The sequence below is a fragment of the Akanthomyces muscarius genome, chromosome 3, assembly GCF_028009165.1.
Source record: "Akanthomyces muscarius strain Ve6 chromosome 3, whole genome shotgun sequence".
Lineage (NCBI taxonomy): Eukaryota > Fungi > Ascomycota > Sordariomycetes > Hypocreales > Cordycipitaceae > Akanthomyces > Akanthomyces muscarius.
The window spans coordinates 3,881,132-3,898,048 of record NC_079243.1 but is presented as its reverse complement, the minus strand read 5'-3'; the positions used below and the strand labels follow the sequence as shown (position 1 = coordinate 3,898,048).

General features: G+C 53.9%; 6 protein-coding genes across 6 annotated transcripts; 3 read left to right on the top strand and 3 right to left on the bottom strand.

The window, feature by feature from the left end:
• Positions 1–764: 764 nt before the first annotated feature.
• LMH87_002657 (uncharacterized protein) lies at positions 765–2,024 on the bottom strand (the record flags this gene model as incomplete). The annotated part of the gene is made up of 5 exons (XM_056194150.1): positions 765–778; positions 838–1,087; positions 1,158–1,534; positions 1,604–1,739; positions 1,800–2,024. 5 exons carry the CDS (start codon positions 2,022–2,024, stop codon positions 765–767), a joined length of 1,002 nt encoding a protein of 333 aa, XP_056051117.1.
• Positions 2,025–2,701: 677 nt separating this feature from the next.
• LMH87_002656 (uncharacterized protein) lies at positions 2,702–3,904 on the bottom strand (the record flags this gene model as incomplete). The annotated part of the gene is made up of 1 exon (XM_056194149.1): positions 2,702–3,904. One exon carries the CDS (start codon positions 3,902–3,904, stop codon positions 2,702–2,704), a length of 1,203 nt encoding a protein of 400 aa, XP_056051116.1.
• Positions 3,905–5,274: 1,370 nt separating this feature from the next.
• Positions 5,275–6,711, top strand: LMH87_002655 (uncharacterized protein; the record flags this gene model as incomplete). The annotated part of the gene is made up of 1 exon (XM_056194148.1): positions 5,275–6,711. One exon carries the CDS (start codon positions 5,275–5,277, stop codon positions 6,709–6,711), a length of 1,437 nt encoding a protein of 478 aa, XP_056051115.1.
• A 542-nt stretch (positions 6,712–7,253) lies between these two features.
• Positions 7,254–9,543, bottom strand: LMH87_002654 (uncharacterized protein; the record flags this gene model as incomplete). The annotated part of the gene is made up of 3 exons (XM_056194147.1): positions 7,254–8,876; positions 8,932–9,033; positions 9,085–9,543. 3 exons carry the CDS (start codon positions 9,541–9,543, stop codon positions 7,254–7,256), a joined length of 2,184 nt encoding a protein of 727 aa, XP_056051114.1.
• A 1,513-nt stretch (positions 9,544–11,056) lies between these two features.
• Positions 11,057–12,420, top strand: LMH87_002653 (uncharacterized protein; the record flags this gene model as incomplete). Its single annotated transcript, XM_056194146.1, has 4 exons — positions 11,057–11,071; positions 11,127–11,222; positions 11,274–12,018; positions 12,083–12,420. 4 exons carry the CDS (start codon positions 11,057–11,059, stop codon positions 12,418–12,420), a joined length of 1,194 nt encoding a protein of 397 aa, XP_056051113.1.
• A 679-nt stretch (positions 12,421–13,099) lies between these two features.
• LMH87_002652 (uncharacterized protein) lies at positions 13,100–14,103 on the top strand (the record flags this gene model as incomplete). The annotated part of the gene is made up of 2 exons (XM_056194144.1): positions 13,100–13,676; positions 13,724–14,103. 2 exons carry the CDS (start codon positions 13,100–13,102, stop codon positions 14,101–14,103), a joined length of 957 nt encoding a protein of 318 aa, XP_056051112.1.
• Between the last annotated feature and the right edge of the window lie 2,814 nt (positions 14,104–16,917).

The following is a 16,917-nucleotide window of genomic DNA, read 5'->3' as shown; positions in this document are numbered from 1 at the left end:
TGCTTGTTCAAGTAAGAACATGACAAAGAGCTAATCCGGCCTAAGCTTATTAGCGGTAATCTCCCAGGAGGCGAACTTAGTACCAGCACTGGCCCTCTTCAGGCACCTATCGCTAGTGGAGGTTGGAGTACCGTTCAGGTACTCCCGCCTCTCCCGCAACGCGAGGGTGGCGGATTAATCAAACATCTAGACATATGTGCATATGTACATATGTACATGCTGTAGCGATTTGGAACATATATCTCGATGTGGAATCACATATATATGAAACGATGATGAACTGCTGTGATACTTGTCAGGGACAAACCAAGAAAGTAGCCAAGTTCTGCAAAGTTCAAAGGGACAGCCTCGCGTGCCTCGGTACTGGCTCCCTTGTCCCGCGTAGATCCGTGCTCGGCGGATTTCCGTCAAAGAACGGAATATTCCGTTGTACTGTGACTACCTGTGACTAAAGTGCATTATATATTATTTATCATCCATACCAAACTTCCAAGTAAAAGTTGGCCTGGGCAATCTTGATGAGCTATTCCGTCTACAGAACGTTACTCGAAGCCCACTCATTCATCGGCGAGCCTGAACAGCGTAGGGCTGTCAGCCGCCCTTGTGCTTCATGCACTCAGAATGACTCCAGCATCAGCCGCAGGTACAGAGAAGATCATATTGATTAAACCATGGCTATAACGTAGTTGCCGAAGCCGCTGAAGCTCACCCCGTCACCATGCAAGTGGGCCACCACCTAACCCGCCATCTCATTTCCTTGAAGATCACTCTCGCAGGTCTGCCCACCGGGTTAGCAATATCCATGACTCTATTTTCTCTCGGCAATTCGTTCCAAACCTTCGATCGAGTGCAGCGGGATAGGGCCAAATTCGGACTTTCGGCGACGCCAGCATCGCAGCAGCTTCGAGGCCGGCATGTCGCTGTCCGCGCCCTGCAGGACGAGCGCCGGGTGCACCAAATTGAGGGCCGCCAGGGCAAACAGCATCGGCAGGCCGTCGAGGTAGAGCTGGTACCACTCCTTTCGCAGCATCGGGTTGGAGTTGTCGGCGCCGCGGCTGAACTCGACCAAACGAAAGATGATGCGTTCCTAAAAATGCCCTGACATTTAGTCCAATGCGGCCGAAATGCCGGCAGAGGGGGGGGGAGGGTGATATTACAACGATGAGGACCAGAACTAGGAAGATAACCCAGAATAACGGCTGGATCCAACGGTTGCGTGTCTTGGCCGTGCCTGCACGAGTGTCGCGCAGCACCCCGCGGTAAAACGCCGCGACCACAAACACAAAGACAATGACGCACGCAAGCTGGATGCCGCATCCCGCCATGTAAATCTTCTTGCCCAGGTCGGCGCTCTTCGGGTGGTCCTGGCCGCCAGCCATGAGCCCGCCGCCGATGGCCTGGACCGCGAAGCACACCATGTCGGCCGACACGAAGCCCTTGGCCATCCAAGTGGCTCGCATCCGCAGAACCTTCTTCGCGCTGTCGAGAAAGTAGACGAGTCGGGATACGACCATGTAGATGAATGCGTTGATCCCTATTTAATTTTTCCTTTGGTTAGTTGTCCTCTTCTTCCTTCCTGGATTTCTGGAGCGAGGGGGCTTACACAGTGGTGCGAGCAGGAATAAGAGCGTTGACAGCATGACATAGTCGGAGTTTTGCTGATCTCGCGCGCCTAGGGTTCGCAGAACAAAACAGATGCACTCCCACAATGCGCCCATGATGATAACCCAGCAGAACTTCTGCAGTGTAGCGGATTAGCGACAAGGCACGCTCAACTGCGTTTCAAGCATGAAACCTGCCTTCTTGTAGAGGACAGCCTGCGCCAAGTGCGCTGCGGCAGTCAGCCCGAAGAAGACGGCAAAAGCGCAGTTGTCTTCCCACTTTGGATAGAAGCCATAGTTGGCGTTGCATGCCTCCGGGGGAACGTAGCCGTTCTTCTCGGGGACGGCAGTGATGCAGGATGGCACAGGACTGGAAGCACTGGCAGCGCGTAGGTGCAGTGTTGGAGTCGGTAGAGAATACATGATGAGAAGCAAAAGCAAATGGTCAAATGATGAGAGTCGAAATGATAATAGAAACGTGTACTTTGGTTTCCTGGGATTTTCGCCGTGAATGCATGGTTTCTCTTATAGTTCCTTGACTGAACCTCTCCAATGGTTGTCCGCGTCACTGCGCGCAGCCACCCAGCTAAGCACTGCCAAGTTGACACAGGCTGCGAGGCATATGCATCTCGGATTCTTCTTTATTTCTTTCTTTCCCTTTTTTTCAGGCAAATGCCGCATCACCTGCATACCCGCACCGGCCGTAGAAGTCCGACACGGCCCCAGTTCGGACCTGGGGAAAGGCGCCCCCGCTCTTCCACTTTCGGTTCGAATCCGAAATTCGGTTTCATCCCGGCGTAGCCAATTGTAATCTCTTGAATCACCCAAATTCTTGCTCTCAGTTCCCATCTCGCCCCCATCTTGACTCTACATTCTTATTCTTCACCTTTAAGCAGCCCCCGCTCTCTTCGGCGAAATGAAGACACTTGGTTCTGTTTTCACCACGCAGCAGAGCTGTTTTCGCCGAGACCGGGCGGCCACGAGTGCTACAGCAATGATGATTTCCAATTTTATCTAGCTGTAGCTCCTTACTCCGCGAATCCGGGCACTCATTATGATGCAACTCTTCCGCCGTAGCTCATCCTGCTCCAACCGCACAGTCACACACTTCCATGTGTACAGCCAGTCACGGCAAATAGCATCGTACCAAACTCGTCCTGGTTCTCCAGCCAATGGTCAACTCGTCTTCGACGTCGAACGATGCCAGCGTCGTCCATCTCCGGTGGAACCGGCCAGAGCTCATCAATCGTCAAAGCCTGCTCTGACCACTCTGCCAGAAAGACATTATAGTCCCTCTCCCAGACCGCACGCGTATGGGCCTGCCACAGCGGCTTGTCCGAGGCAACTGGCAGCCCGCGCAGCTCCGTGCCGAGATATGTAGGAAGATTCTCCTGGTCAGAGAGCACATTGTCCAGCAAGTACATGACATAGAGCGTCCTCCGCTTCGCCTCGGCGACAATCCATTCTTCCCATCGCGGTCGCGTATGCGTAGCATCGGCAGCGCAGACGAGGCCCTTTCGGGACGCCACACAGGCCAGACCCTGCAGTGTCGTCATGGCGCTGCGGAATAAAGGGCCAGGCCCTTGGTTCAGCCGAAAGAATAAAATCAGAATGTAAATCAGGTAGGCCTGAAAGGCAGCGAGCGTCGTCACGTTGTCGGCGTCTTCTTGGTCCTGTGCAGTAATGGCATCCATTTCCCGCTGTAGAATGGCGGCCGCGGCATCTTCACTCCCGGGCAGGGGGTTGTCGCTGACGCGAGCCAGGCTCAGACATGTCGCGAGGTACGAGCCGGGAACGTCCAACTGGGTTGGGTGGACAAAGGGCAGTGTAGCTCGTCCACGCGCCGCCATGGCGGCGTATGACTTGAGGATGCGGAAGACGAAGCGTTTTATCATGGGCGGGTATTGTTTGATAGACTGGTCCGGCTGCTCAAAGTACGGATTGAGCCATCGGTTTTGGATCCTTTCCACGTCGATAGGGCAGGTCAGATTGAGGCGTGAAAAGTCGAGTCCGTCATGCGTGTCGGCCTCTACAGCAAAACTAGAAGCGCCGTGGCTGGCGGCAAAGGCCACTGTCCCCGTACCATGAGGGGAGCTCCTCACGGGTTCTGCTGTATTTAAGTTGAGGGAAAATTCGGAGCCTGGACTCGGTATCGATGCAGCTTTTGCAACAGCATAGGTGCAGACAAGGCCGCGCTGAGCACACCGAGAACACCCGGCCTGTTTGCGGTCGCATCGGGCCTTGGCGCTGGAGCACTGCTGGCATGATTTCTGGCGAGTGTTGGCATAGCGAGAGGTTTTCATGGCGGGTTTATCATTTTGGTGCAAGCTTTCCCCCCCAACGTGAGGATTGGTGATGATGCCATAGTAACGGAAAAGTTTGTTTGAGCAGTGGAGATGGACACAGTGAAAAGGTGTGCTGGGTGGAGGACTGATTGAATGCGACACCACAATTGAGTAACATTCAAAGCCCAAGACACAAGCAAACAAAATAATGATACCAAAGTGACCCGTTCATTTCGATTTTTGCTGGATTTTCTCGTCCTGTACAGCGCTTCGTTGATCAAGGTTGGCCGATCAGTATGTCGTGCAGGGTAGTTGGCCTCAGCCACAGTGGCAGTGCCCCCCGCTTAGCTGCTGAACGCAGTGGTGTAAGTGCCCTGACCGGAAACAAAAAGGCAATCCATGACCATGAACTCATCAAACCGGTCGTCCAGTGGAAACGCGCAGAGAACGCCTAAAATCCTTGCGCCAAGGCACAGCACTTGAGGTGGCGGCGGTTCCTCGACTTGCACCAGGTGGGACACAAGGCAAAAAGCTTTTTTGGCCGATTGACCACCAGCGGCTCGATCCTCGTGCCAATGACTTGAAGGACCCTTTCCCTCGGCCGTTAGCTCCGGATTTCAAGAGCTAAAAAAATCGCCAAAATTTACATGCTATTTGGCCGAAAATTAATAATGCACTTTTGCCTTTCCTGCCCACTGACCCTCCCTCCTCGGCTCCGGCCCTGTGTGTCTCGCCCACATACCACACCGGCCACGACATGCTGTTATCTCCATACCTGCACAACACTTGCTGCCAATGTGACCCGGCTTGCAGGTAGCTGATGTACTTTCTGCAAATAGTGTCAAAAGAGGCGCAGCTTGCTCATTTATCACGCGCACTCGTGCATTGTGTGGCCAATTGCCGTCTTGTCAGGCAAACTGTGTTACCCGCCATAGTGCGCCGCGTCGCCTCTGCATAGCTTGGCTGCATGTTGACGCAACGGTCCATGTGACGACACCTTCGTTCCTTTGAATGCGCTGGACTATTGGATTTTGCGCATGACATAGCCCGAGACCCCGAGAAAGCGTCCCGACAGCGCGCTTGGAGCTGTGTATGCTTGCACCTGGGTGGTACGGGTACACAAGCCACGAGGCAAGCCATAGCCGGATTCACTTGCAACGGCTTCAGCATTAGACGACATGGCAGGAGCTACTTTACTCGGGTTACACATTGTTCCATCACTCATAATATGAGCTAACACTGCTCTGACACGCCCGCCTTGAATCCGACCATTCTCAGCACCTCCAACAACCTCCCGGCCATCCTAGCGCTACCTGAGCCGTGTCCCTTCGGAACCTCGTTTCTTCCTTGAACATCCTTGACCCAGTCGTGTGTGCTTCAACATCATCATGGACGCCTCCGATGGTGCGTTACCTGACGCTCATCGTCGCCGACGCCAGGACCAGCCCCTCGCCGAAGCCATCGCTACGCTCACGCGAGGAATCCACGCCCGACTTAACAAGTCCATCGTTGCCCGCCTTCCTTTGGCTCTGCCGCCTCGCGCCTCTGACCCCTCTACATATGTTACTGGGCTGTTGCATATTGCACCCATTTACCTGACCTTTGAAAAGCTCTGGGACAACCTACTTGCGCCCGGCCCAAGAGATGGCGTCGACCCCCATGCCGAGTTGGTTGCGTCGCTGTTGCCGGTACCCAAGCTACCTCCAGCCGAGACTTCGCCAATCTCTACTCCCGCATTGCATGAGAACAAGCTCAAGCTGTCTGTCCGAGTGCACTCCATCCTGCACGCCCTGCAACTGCCGGGGCTTGCGCGAGGAGGCTGCTTGAAGGCCGATATCCAGGCTTTGACGGGCTGGTCTGACCATGTCGTCGTCAGCCAGCTCGAATTGGCAAGCCGAGCGCCGCCTCTTGCCGCTATGGTTGATCACATCAAATCATCAATAGAGAAGAAACCGCTTCTCCTTGTCACGTATACGTACATCATGTACATGGCGCTCTTCGCTGGGGGGCGCTTTATCCGAGCAACGCTGGAATCGACGGGCGATGAATTCTGGCGAACTCCTCTGGCTCCCGTTAAACCCACTATGCAGCCATGCATACCAACTCCCACTTTTCAAGATGACAACAATATGGACTCACCGATCCATAATGGTTCCCATAAATGCAACCCTCTACCGCTGCGCTTCTTCCACTTTGACACCCCACATGATGGCGAAGACTTGAAAGTCGAATTCAAACGCCGAGTGCGCATCTGTGAAGCAGCTCTCGAGCCAAACGAGCTGGATGATATTGTTGAAGAGGCGATCAACATCTTCGAGCACATCACCGCTGTTGTGCAGCAGTTGGATGCGATCTGTGAAGAGGACCCCAGTGGCAGTGCTGCGACAACACCCAGAGACTACTTGCACTTGATGCCTCTGCTCAGTCGGCTGCGCGACAGCGTATCTGTAGCCAAGGAGAGGCACGCGAATAAGAGCTCGCCAAGAGCATCTTCAAGCGAAGGCGACAGCGCTGGCACTGTCATCAGACGACGAACCCATCGTTCCAGCGCCTCGTCCGGATCACAATCACCCATAAGTGGCAGTCCCGCTTCTGAGCGTGCACCAGCATCTGCGTCCACAGGTGTCGAGCTGTGTCCTGCTGCGGTCATTAGATCTGTCCACTTCAATTCAGCTCTGCCACTTCCGCAGCAAAATGAGCAGGGTAAATTGGCGGGCCGACGTGAGCAGCTCAAGGTTACAGAGTTCACCCGCTGCATCCTTGCCGTGGTTATCGGGATTGTGACTATGGGGGTAATTTTGGTCTCCAGGCGAAGCTCGGCGTGATTTGCCACTGGCGACCAGCGAGCATGAGACAGACGGTCGATGCTTGAGACGAAACCGGATTTGAATGTGAGAGACGAGTAGAGAGCTCTGCTCAGCAACAAGATACGAATTTGCATATCGAGGCGTTTTGGGTTTTTCTTTGAAGCATGCATGAATACACGAATGATGCCTGCCAGTACACGACTACAGTTGTCCACAAACAAATATAATAGAAGGTTTCTTAAGCACAAGAATGTTTAGACCTGTATAATAGAGTATAAATCAAAACTCATGATTCCCTTTCCATAACGCCTGCTATGCAAGTTTTGCCAATTTTTCAGGCTTGTACTTTCGATCCAGCGATATCCCAGTGATCAACAAAGGGGTTGATATAATCTAGACCAACAGAAAAAAGTCCCCCCAACAATGTTTCCATGCTATATATATATATGTACGAGTATCATTATTCATTAAAGTCGATTTGCATCTAGCTTCGATTTTGTCTTAAAGAAAGAGACCATGTTCTTCCAGCCGAACACGACGGTGGCGGATGTCACGTCCTTTTACTCCTCGTCATCGATGTCCCAGTCGGCCGCCACGTCGGCCCAGCCCGCCATGTGGCGCTCGCCGCCAAACTCGCCCACGGTGCGGAGGTGACGCGCCGCGGAGGCGTCCTGCTGCCACTGACGCACGACGTAGTCGTCGGACGCGGTGACAAGCTTGCCCTCGTGGGACCAGCTCATGGTGGTGACCTCGCGCGAGTGGCCGCGGATGAGGGGCGTGCCGGCGCGATAGAGGGGCACGGTGCTGCTGCCACTGCCGCCGCCGGAAGGTGTAGAGCAAAAGGGCGTCGTGGCTGCGGGCGTCGTGGAGGAGAGGAAGGAGGACGAGGTGGAAAAGAAGCCGGAGCGTGCCTCGGGAAGGAGGTGGGCGTTGGCCGCCCAGGAGGTGCGGAGGTAGCGCTCGTCGGTGGGGAAGAGGACGGCACAAAAGTCGGAGCTGCCGACGGCGAGGACTTCGGGTCCACCTGCGATGCGGGAGGGGCGCATAGCGCACTTGACGTAGAATGAGTGCACGCGGAACATGTCGTGCTTGAGGCCATACAGAGGGCCGAGACCCTGGGCTCCGCCGGGCTTGCGTTTGGCGGCATTGTCCTCGAGAGCGGGCGCGTGGCCGAGGATGAGATGCGCGGTCGAGTACGCGTACACGGTGCTGTCCTTGCAGACGGCGTAGAGGCGCGCCGCGTCGGAGCTCAGCGCCATCGAGGTCGTACCGTAGGAGCGCCACGCGTGGCTCGTGGGGGCCTGGGTCATGGCGAGCGGCGTCTCGCCGAGCTGTCGACGAGGCTTGATGTAGCGCGTGTCCCACAGCTTGATGGTTGCGTCGGCCTCGGACGCAGAGAGGAGAAGGTGCTCGCGGCCCGTGGGGAGCCATTGGACGGCAGTGACGGAGGCCGAGTTGGTGGAACCATTGATCTTGCGCTCGTGAGAGTTGTCAATCGTGTTGACAGTCTTGATAGAGACGGGCTCGAGGCTAGTATCACGATGCAGGATCCTACTTTCGCTGCCGAGGGTAGAGAAGCAGCTGACAGGGATAGGAGAGCAGCGCAGATCCCATACTTGAATGCGGCCGGCGCGATCCGAGGTAGCTAATGTGTTGCCGTTGGCTTGGCCCTTTTGAAAGGCGATTTGGCGTAGAGAGTCATAGTGGCCGCCGCTGAGCTCGATTGCTACAGTTTGCGTAGCGACATCCAGAATCTTTCCTGTGCGATCGCCGCAGGCAGTAGCCAGACGTAGGTCATCGTCGGAAAAGGCAAGGTTCATAATGGCATTGTCGTGAGCCTTGATGTGGATATCCACCTTGGAGTCGGTGGAGTTGCCGCCGTCAGTTGTGTTGAAGAGGCGCACGTAGCCCTGCTCGTCGCCAATAGCTGTGACGGGAGCTTTGTGGCAGCTGGCTAGTGAAAAGGGAATCGTGTTGCCAGGGCCGTTGTATGCTGTGCATTGGTGGAGGTCTGTGCTGCGGCTGTAGTAGGCGGCTGTTTCGGCCCGGTAGTCAGATGCCGGTGTGGCGAAATGCTGTTGGCCGGTATAAGAGGAGTAGCCATGTTCACGATTGAGGAGCTGTGACTCGAAACCACGATTACGAAACTTCCGGATCGGCTGTGGCTTGTACCCTTCGAGCGGCTGTGTGGCATTATTAGGAGAGGTGAGAAAAACGTGGTGGGACGGGGAAGCATACCGCATGGTCTTGAACATCGGCTGATATGACGTCTGGCGTAGACGGGCGGGATTTTTCTTCTATACTGCGCAGCCCACTACGACTGGCTTTGAAAAATAAATTCTGTATCGAGTTAGCGAATAGCATTGTGGTCTGACCACGAGAAGGTCGTACAAGAGTGGCTTTTCGTCTGTCGCCTAGGCTATCGTTGGCGGAACGGGGTGTGGCGCCTTCCTCTGTGGCAATATCCGAAGCAGTTCCGGGCAGCCTAAGCGCGGGCAGCGACAAATCATCCATACGAAAGCCGCGTCTCCTCTTGAGAGCCTGCATAGAGCTTTCCGGGCAGTGCCGCTTGCTCGTGCCGCCACGAACTGTATTTTCCGTAGGCGAGGAGCATATCGGATCCGACATCAAGGCATCACTGGCCAAGGAGTCTGGAGATACCGGTCGACGGTTGGTATCGGAGCTGTTGAGGCTTTCGAGAGGCAGACGTAGAGTAATGCCTCCTGGGAGAGAGGACCGGGGTGTGAAGAATCTGCCAAATCGTCTTGGTGTAACGGAAGGATTTCGACGCTCCTTTCCGCGCCGTGTACGGGAAGGCGAGAGGTAAGGGCCGGCAGGCGACGAGCTCATATTGGAGGCGGACGCTACGGCGGAAGCTGGCGGGCTCGAGGGAATTGTCGAGTAAGTGGACGGGCCATGATGGAAATGCATAGTTGCCGGGAAGCGAAAAGCAAGCAACGCGGATGAGGGAGACGCGATGAAGAAGTCGAAAGGCTAGGGCATATAAGAGAAAGAAGTCATGTCCAGAAACTTGAAAAGCAGGAGAAAAGGAAGAAGACGATGCCAATGTCGGGCTGCCAGGGATTAATATTGTCTTGTGCAAGCAATAGTCTGAGGCTGGGAGGACTGTAACGTGGGGAAAACGCCAGAGGTCATTAACACGGTTCCGCGTCTCGTCGCGTACAGGCAAGCTTGGTGTGCATTTCCAACCGTACAGGGGTGGTCAACGGGGCCGGCGCTGGAAAGTGGAGACACCTGGCCGTCGCGCTGCAGGCAAGCTGGACTGTGGCGGTGCATTGTGGCGTGAGCTTTCAAGGGCGAGAAATGAATACCAGTCGGTATTTTATTCGTAGAATGAGAAGCAGGCACTATCCGAAGCAGCGGTGAGGCAGGTTGAAGCTGCAAATTTGTCAATTTGTGCGGATATGCCGCATGAGGCCAATCCTTGTGTCTTGCTGCAGGTGGTGGTACGTACCAGAGGGACGCGTTTGTGCTCATGCTATCACGCACCCACCACCGAGGATAGTAGGCGATTAATTTCAGACGGAGAGAAAATGTTAGAAAAGAAGTCCCAAGGTGAAGAGATGACCATAATGAAACTCACTGCAATCTTATATCTATTCGAAAAGTTATTCAAATGGTTCACAGTTAATGCGGCCCAAGCTGCAGCTGACGAGTAGCTAGGAACTAAAACTCTAGAGATGCGTATATTCAGAGTCGACAGCTTCAGTCACTTCTACATGACAATTGAAAAGACTGTTCCGTCCTAATTTTTGTTTGCCTCTTATGCTGCTTGAAATTTGTCAACATTGTCAATGGCACGAAGAAGCAACGAGCGCCAGCCACAGTTCTAAGGTAGCTCGTCCTCTTACGGCGTCTGCAGCGTACTACAGTGCTGTGATTTAAGGTTACAGCACCTTGCAGGGCTGCACCAGCCAAGCCACACTCTCCACCGCCACACTCTCCGCATCGCCTACCCTACCCGCTGCAGCGTTCCAGCAGCCAACCAAACCGATGCAACCTGTCTCTTCAATCCCTTTTGAACCCTGCAGCTATCCGTTTCCTCCTTCATACCTCAGTCTCCCCCTGATTCAAGTCATTCTCAGACTTGTATCTGTGCTACCCCAGCCTTCTCTCCCCTAGTTATCCGGGCCGATCTCGCTCGCGGCCCTGACCACACCCTGCCGTGGAGCCGATGGTGTCATTTTGAAGAGTCATGCACAATTGCGCAACACAGCCTCAGGAGCTTCCCGATCTTTACAACCCTACAAATCTACCCTAGCTTTTTGTATCAAATCCCCAATTCATCCTTTTCTAATTCTTGTCAACAATCAACAACCAAGTCCTCGCGCCGTCGTCCACAATGTGCCGCTTCCTGGTGAGCGCGCCCGCACCAAGCCTTGCGCTAAAGAGCTTCTACTGACGGTACCAAGGTATACAAAGGTAGTGACGAGATTCTACTCTCCAAGCTGATCCTCGATCCGACGCACTCGATCCTTAAGCAGTCTTTTGATTCGCGACTACGACTGGTAATGCGCCCACATGCTCTACTGCCGAAACCTTGACTGACCCCCCGACAGGACACGCGACGCGGACAGAACAACGCGGATGGCTTCGGTATTGGCTTTTACACAGACCCGAAGCTAGGCTCTGCCCCATGTCTCTTCACATCCACAACGCCGGCGTGGAACTGCGCAAACCTTCAGAGAATAGCTTCGAAAACTGCCTCCCGACTCATCTTCGCCCACGTCCGCGCTACCACGGAAGGCTCCACGAACGAGGACAATTGCCACCCCTTCACCCACGGCAGCTTGATGTGGATGCACAATGGCGGACTCGGTGGCTGGAAGTACATCAAGCGCCGCCTAGGCAGCCAGCTAGCGGACAAGTGGTATTTGCGCGTCCAAGGTGGCACCGACAGCGAGTGGGCGTTCGCCCTCTTCCTCGATACCTTGGAGCGTCTCGGCCACAACCCTAGTGCCTGCCCTCCCACCGGGTTCGGTCCGATTGTTCTGCGCAAAGCTGTCGAGCAAACCATTGCCAAGATCAACGAACTCACCGACTCTATACCGAAGGAAATATTGGAGAGCGAGGACGTCGACACCCGCAGTCTGCTCAACTTTGCCGTCACAGATGGCCACAGCACCATCTGCACCAGATACATCAGCAGTGCGCGTGATGAAGCCGCCAGTCTCTATTATTCCTCTGGAACACGATGGAATACGAGGACTAGCGCCACCGACGACAGGCAGTACCACATGGAGCGTCAGGACAAGGGTGCCGATATTGTTCTGGTGGCCAGCGAGCCTCTAACGTTCGAGCGAGGTTAGTCATTGACGCTCATGGCATTGAAGCGAAAGCACGCAACGAGATACTAACCTGCACCTAGAGAACTGGGTCAACGTGCCTACCAACTCCATTCTAACGATTCACCGGCAGACGGTCATGGTACATCCAATACTTGACAAGTATTTCGAAAGGGATCCTCACCATGTGCGCTCCAGTGCATTTGTGCACACAAAAGGCCTTGTGTCCAACGAAAAGGCCCCGAGCGGTTCGCTCAGTCCCGGTATCGACGCACCCTCTTCGAGCATTTTTGAAAACATCAAGAGCATTGGCCAGTCATCGTTGTCAAGGAGCATAAGTCCCGACTTTGCGCGCTTGTCTTTAGCCCCGACAGGCGCCAGACCGCTTCTGACCACTCAGAGAAGCAAGGCGTCTTCATAAACTTTGCCCCGGCAGATACGGCAAATAGTCAAGATACTAAGAAACGCACAACACGCTCATCCATAAAAATCACGCGAGTTCTGGAAAACAAAGTTTGTGGCGTGGTAACCATAAATCTTAAGGCTGGCTGGGATGACGAGAGCCGACCGACGTTGCTTCACCGTGATAAACGGTGTTAGAGAGGTTTGTACATATCTGTACTTTGGAGCCTGGGAAGGAGGAAGATGCAGTGGTTCAATTACTACATGTACAGTATAGCGATGTTTCCAGATTCCCATCGCAGGTCAAATTCGACAGTCTATGAGGACTTTCTCGTTGAACGATTGTGGCTTTCTTTTCGTCCGTCCGCTATGTTTGAGGGTACATTAATGAACACGCATGGAACTTCAAAGCGATGATCATGCATGTTGGAGTTTGGGTACGTGGAAGCGACTTTCGTGCTAGGCAGGAACATCCTGTTGGCTGCCGAGTCAATAGTGGCGTTTCGCCGCAACAAGTACTTTTTGGAAAACAGCCATTGTTATGTCTGCAAGCGAGTGGCGCAAAATTCGAGTGGAATATCTTCTACCCCCTCTCCAAGGGTCAGAGTCAACTTGGGGAGCAGCATACTTTCCTCAGCTTTACGCTTCAGTTCTATACGTCGTCAGCAGCTCAACGGGCGACATCGACCAACAGCATCATGGTGTGCTGTTTCGCCGTCTTGTGGTACGGCTGCCGGCACAAATCTCTTCTCAAAATTGGCTGCACGAAAGACTGCGCCGATTTTTGCGAGCCACAAGAGACTCTGCTGGTGGCCAAGTCGCTTCTCTGCTGCGAAACCTGCGTCAAGGCAGAAAACGAGCACGAGAGGCAGCGCCAGACCCGACAACGCAGTTTTTTCCGTGCCACGGAGCTGCGAAAGATCCCACCGAGAACAGCTTATATTAAGGATGCGGGGGAGCGGGAAGAACTACGGGAGAAGCTGCAGCATGGTCTGCGCGCAGGCCAAGAGAGACAGGCGGAGGACATGGAGGAGAAAATGGAAGACTGTGGGTACAAAACGGATTGCGCCGAACAGTGGACGAACGACTATGCAGAGAACATTTGGCAGCTCAAGTACGCGGAATGCGAGGACTCGAGGGGCTTTGAGGAGGATCTACTTGAGATGAAGAATGATATTGAGCATTGCGAGGAATTTGGTTGGAGTATCGTTCACGAGTCTACGTGGGATGCAGACTATGCCGAGGAGAGTGACGACAGAATCGTGCCGCAGATCGGTAACGGCATCACTACGACTTCAGAGACTACTGATCCATCGCCAGAGAATGCAGCAAGCTCCTCGGAACCAAGCCCGGCAGCGCGTCAACCGCCGGCCGAGCCTCCTGCACCGGCCGCCATGCGATCACCAACATACACTCTGACTGCAGCAGTGGCACCGCAGCCAACGCAGGCTCAGAGAAAGGATTTGACAGACCGAGAATTGATGCCGCCGCCTCCGTTGGCGACTCCACGAGTCCCAAAACCTTTGGCAAAACCTTCATTGCCGACTCCGAAAATGTCAGGGGCAAGGCTCCTGTCACCACCGCCTTCGTCTGCATCCCAAACCCCGTCGGCAACCCGAACGTCGCCGGCTCAGTTGCCGGCTCGAGAATAAACCCCCGATATGGAGCAGCCAAGACCACCCGCGAGCTTTTAACATCTTGACAGCATCAGGTTTCAAGCTGTTTGCTCCACTCTGCACTGTTGTATGTACTTGCAGTATACATGCTGTCGAAGTAGACACTTGCGAGCATCGGTCCCACGCGCACAGCTACTCTGTTGGAACCGAAGACATGAGGTTGAAATCAGGTGCCTTGGCATCCCATCGTATGGCATCCCCGCTCCGGTTGCCTGCGGCTCTGGCAATCTTTCGGAACTAAATCCGCGCCTGCAAGGGCCAGCGATCAGGTTATGCCGTACAGGAAACCAAGTCGACGCTACTGTGAGGGGCAACTTAAAACCTGATCAAGGAAGGAGCAAGCTTCCGCGGTGACTGGTCTGTTGGGCATAGATTCGGGCATGGCAGGTGTTGTGAACTGCCGATCCTTTTTTGGAGTTGGGTTGCAGGGAGGAGCCGGCGGACCTCGGGTAACCCCAACAAAGGAAGGGATCTTTTGCTAGCGCTCAAGGTTTCTGTGATTTGAAGATTGGAGACGGACGTGGCATGCGTGGTAATGGAGGAGGTAGTTACTGGATACTCGATACCCAAAATACTGCTTCGTGTGCTTTTCTTATGTTTGGTTGCAATGGTTTCCGGCGTATGAGTCGGTGTTTGGATTGGTATAGTTTTCCTTTAGGAAGAAGCAGACGGAGGAAATTGAAATTGAGCTACAGAATATGAGTCCTGAAATAAGAATATAGCTTTAATTAATTGTTGCCACTGTTGCCACCGTCGCTACTGTCTCCTGTGCTGCTTCTTTTGCCACTGCTGCATGGGTTGACCTCGCTCGCTGGACGGACCAATTGCGTTTAATTAACTCACATCTCTCGGACCTCTAGAATCAGGTTATATAAGCCTCAAAATTCTCTACCAATTACTAATACTGAGTGAGATGTACTGTTGTAGTTGTACACCCTGCATCATGCTGTTTCTAAGATGAAAGAGGGGTGTCGACAGCATAGAAGGGCACATTGCGCAGGAGAAACCATGGCCTAGGCAGTGAAAATCACAGGGCTACCCCAACGGAAGAGCGTCACAGTGCCCGTTTTGATTGCGACTTTATTAGTGAGGTTATTAGTATTAGTCAAAAGCGTGTGTTGTTCCAAGTGGTATGTACGTATAATCGAGGAGTACAACGGTCTAAAACACTACTGCGATCTACGGAAGATTTTAAGCCGAGGACGGAATTAAATCGTGCCGTGGAGTTGGGAATCATTGTACCAGATTTCAAGTTTCAACCATGTACAAAGTATCGAGACTTTGTTCAACAAGTACTGGGTATTGCCAATGTACAGCGTACCACCCGTACGACGTCGCGGGTTGGACGTGCAACTTGTAGCACGCCGGAAGAGTACAAGCGCAGTATCATCCGATGCTAATTATCACAAATGTCTCAAATCACCACGCGTTCTTTTGCTACAGATGCTAGTTATTTTCAAGTGTACTGCTCTGGAAGGCTGTGGCAAATTATCTTCTCGGCTATTCCCAACGGGGCGCGGTACCTGGCTGTAGGGCGAAGCCACGCAGACAAGAGCGCATCCCACCGCTGTGGCTTAGAACCCTTCCAGGAACTTTTTCTTGGTCTGAAACTTGACAGCAGGGGGGCGTGCCCAACAGAGACATATGAGCCGGGGAAAAGAAAGGAGCATCGTTGATAAGGCTGTGCGCCTTGTGAGCTGAGTCAACTGACTCGCGATTTTGTCTTTTGGCGATCTTTTGGCTAGTAGTTTATTAGCCTATTGCCGGCAGCGGGCAACAAAAGAACCCGCGCGACCAGCCGGGGGCCAAATTTGGAAAGCGGCAACTAGAAAGAACCTAAACTCGAGGCCAAAAGAAAGAAGACTCTAGATAAAGATTACGGGGTATTTGTTGGTAGATAGGGAGAACCCGGGCTGTGAAGCAAGTTTTTGCAGCCGCCACCCGTCTGGCAGTGGTACTTTTGTAACAGGCGCCAACAAGGCGATGAGGGTGCCTGAGCTTCTCACCGAGCAAGGGTGGCCGCGACTCCATTGGGCTTGGTACATACGGGCCTCTGAATCGCCGTGGCAGTCGGGGCCTGCAAGTTTCAAGCCATGACGGAGAGGTAATGAAAGGGGTCCCAAGACGGCGAATGTCCGGTATCCCGGGACCAATTGCTCCCAGTCCGTGGAAAACGGTACCTGTGCTTGCGGAATTCTCCGTGTGGTGAAAGGGGATGCACACAGTACGAGGGTAAAAGCGAGAGAAGCGCGCGCCCCTGGGCTGCGTTTATGATGGCAGGGGATCTGCTTTGCGACGGCATGTTATCCTGAGGGGCGTGTGAGGATGAAGAAAAAAGAAGGAAAAGCTACGATTGTGATTCAACCATCAGGGCGGGACAAGATGCGAAATGCGCAGCAACACCCATGTTCAGCTTTTTTGTTCCTCTCTACCAGTAGCAAAGTCACTTTTATTACAAGGGCGCACGCAGACCTGCGTGCCTGCCTGTGAGGTGGAGAGGATAGGTCCTCGTGCCGCTGGCGACAAAAGGTCCTTTAGATGCATGCATTACGACCACCCTGGTCCGGTAGTTGTCAATACGGCGACCGGGGGGAGGGTGGGTGGTCTGTACATGGGCTTCCCCGGCGGCGCGGGCGCAAGATCTCGTTTGGGGCGGTGACGGTGACAGAGAGGGTTGGTGGTGGTGGCGTGTGTTGTACATCGGGGTGATGGTGGGATATGCACATGCCGCCCCCCCCTCCATGCTCGCTCATGGTCGTACTCGGTGTGTGACGGGGAAAGATGGGATCAGGGATGCAGGATGCGATTGCGCAATTCCGGTGTTGAGGAAAGATTGAACG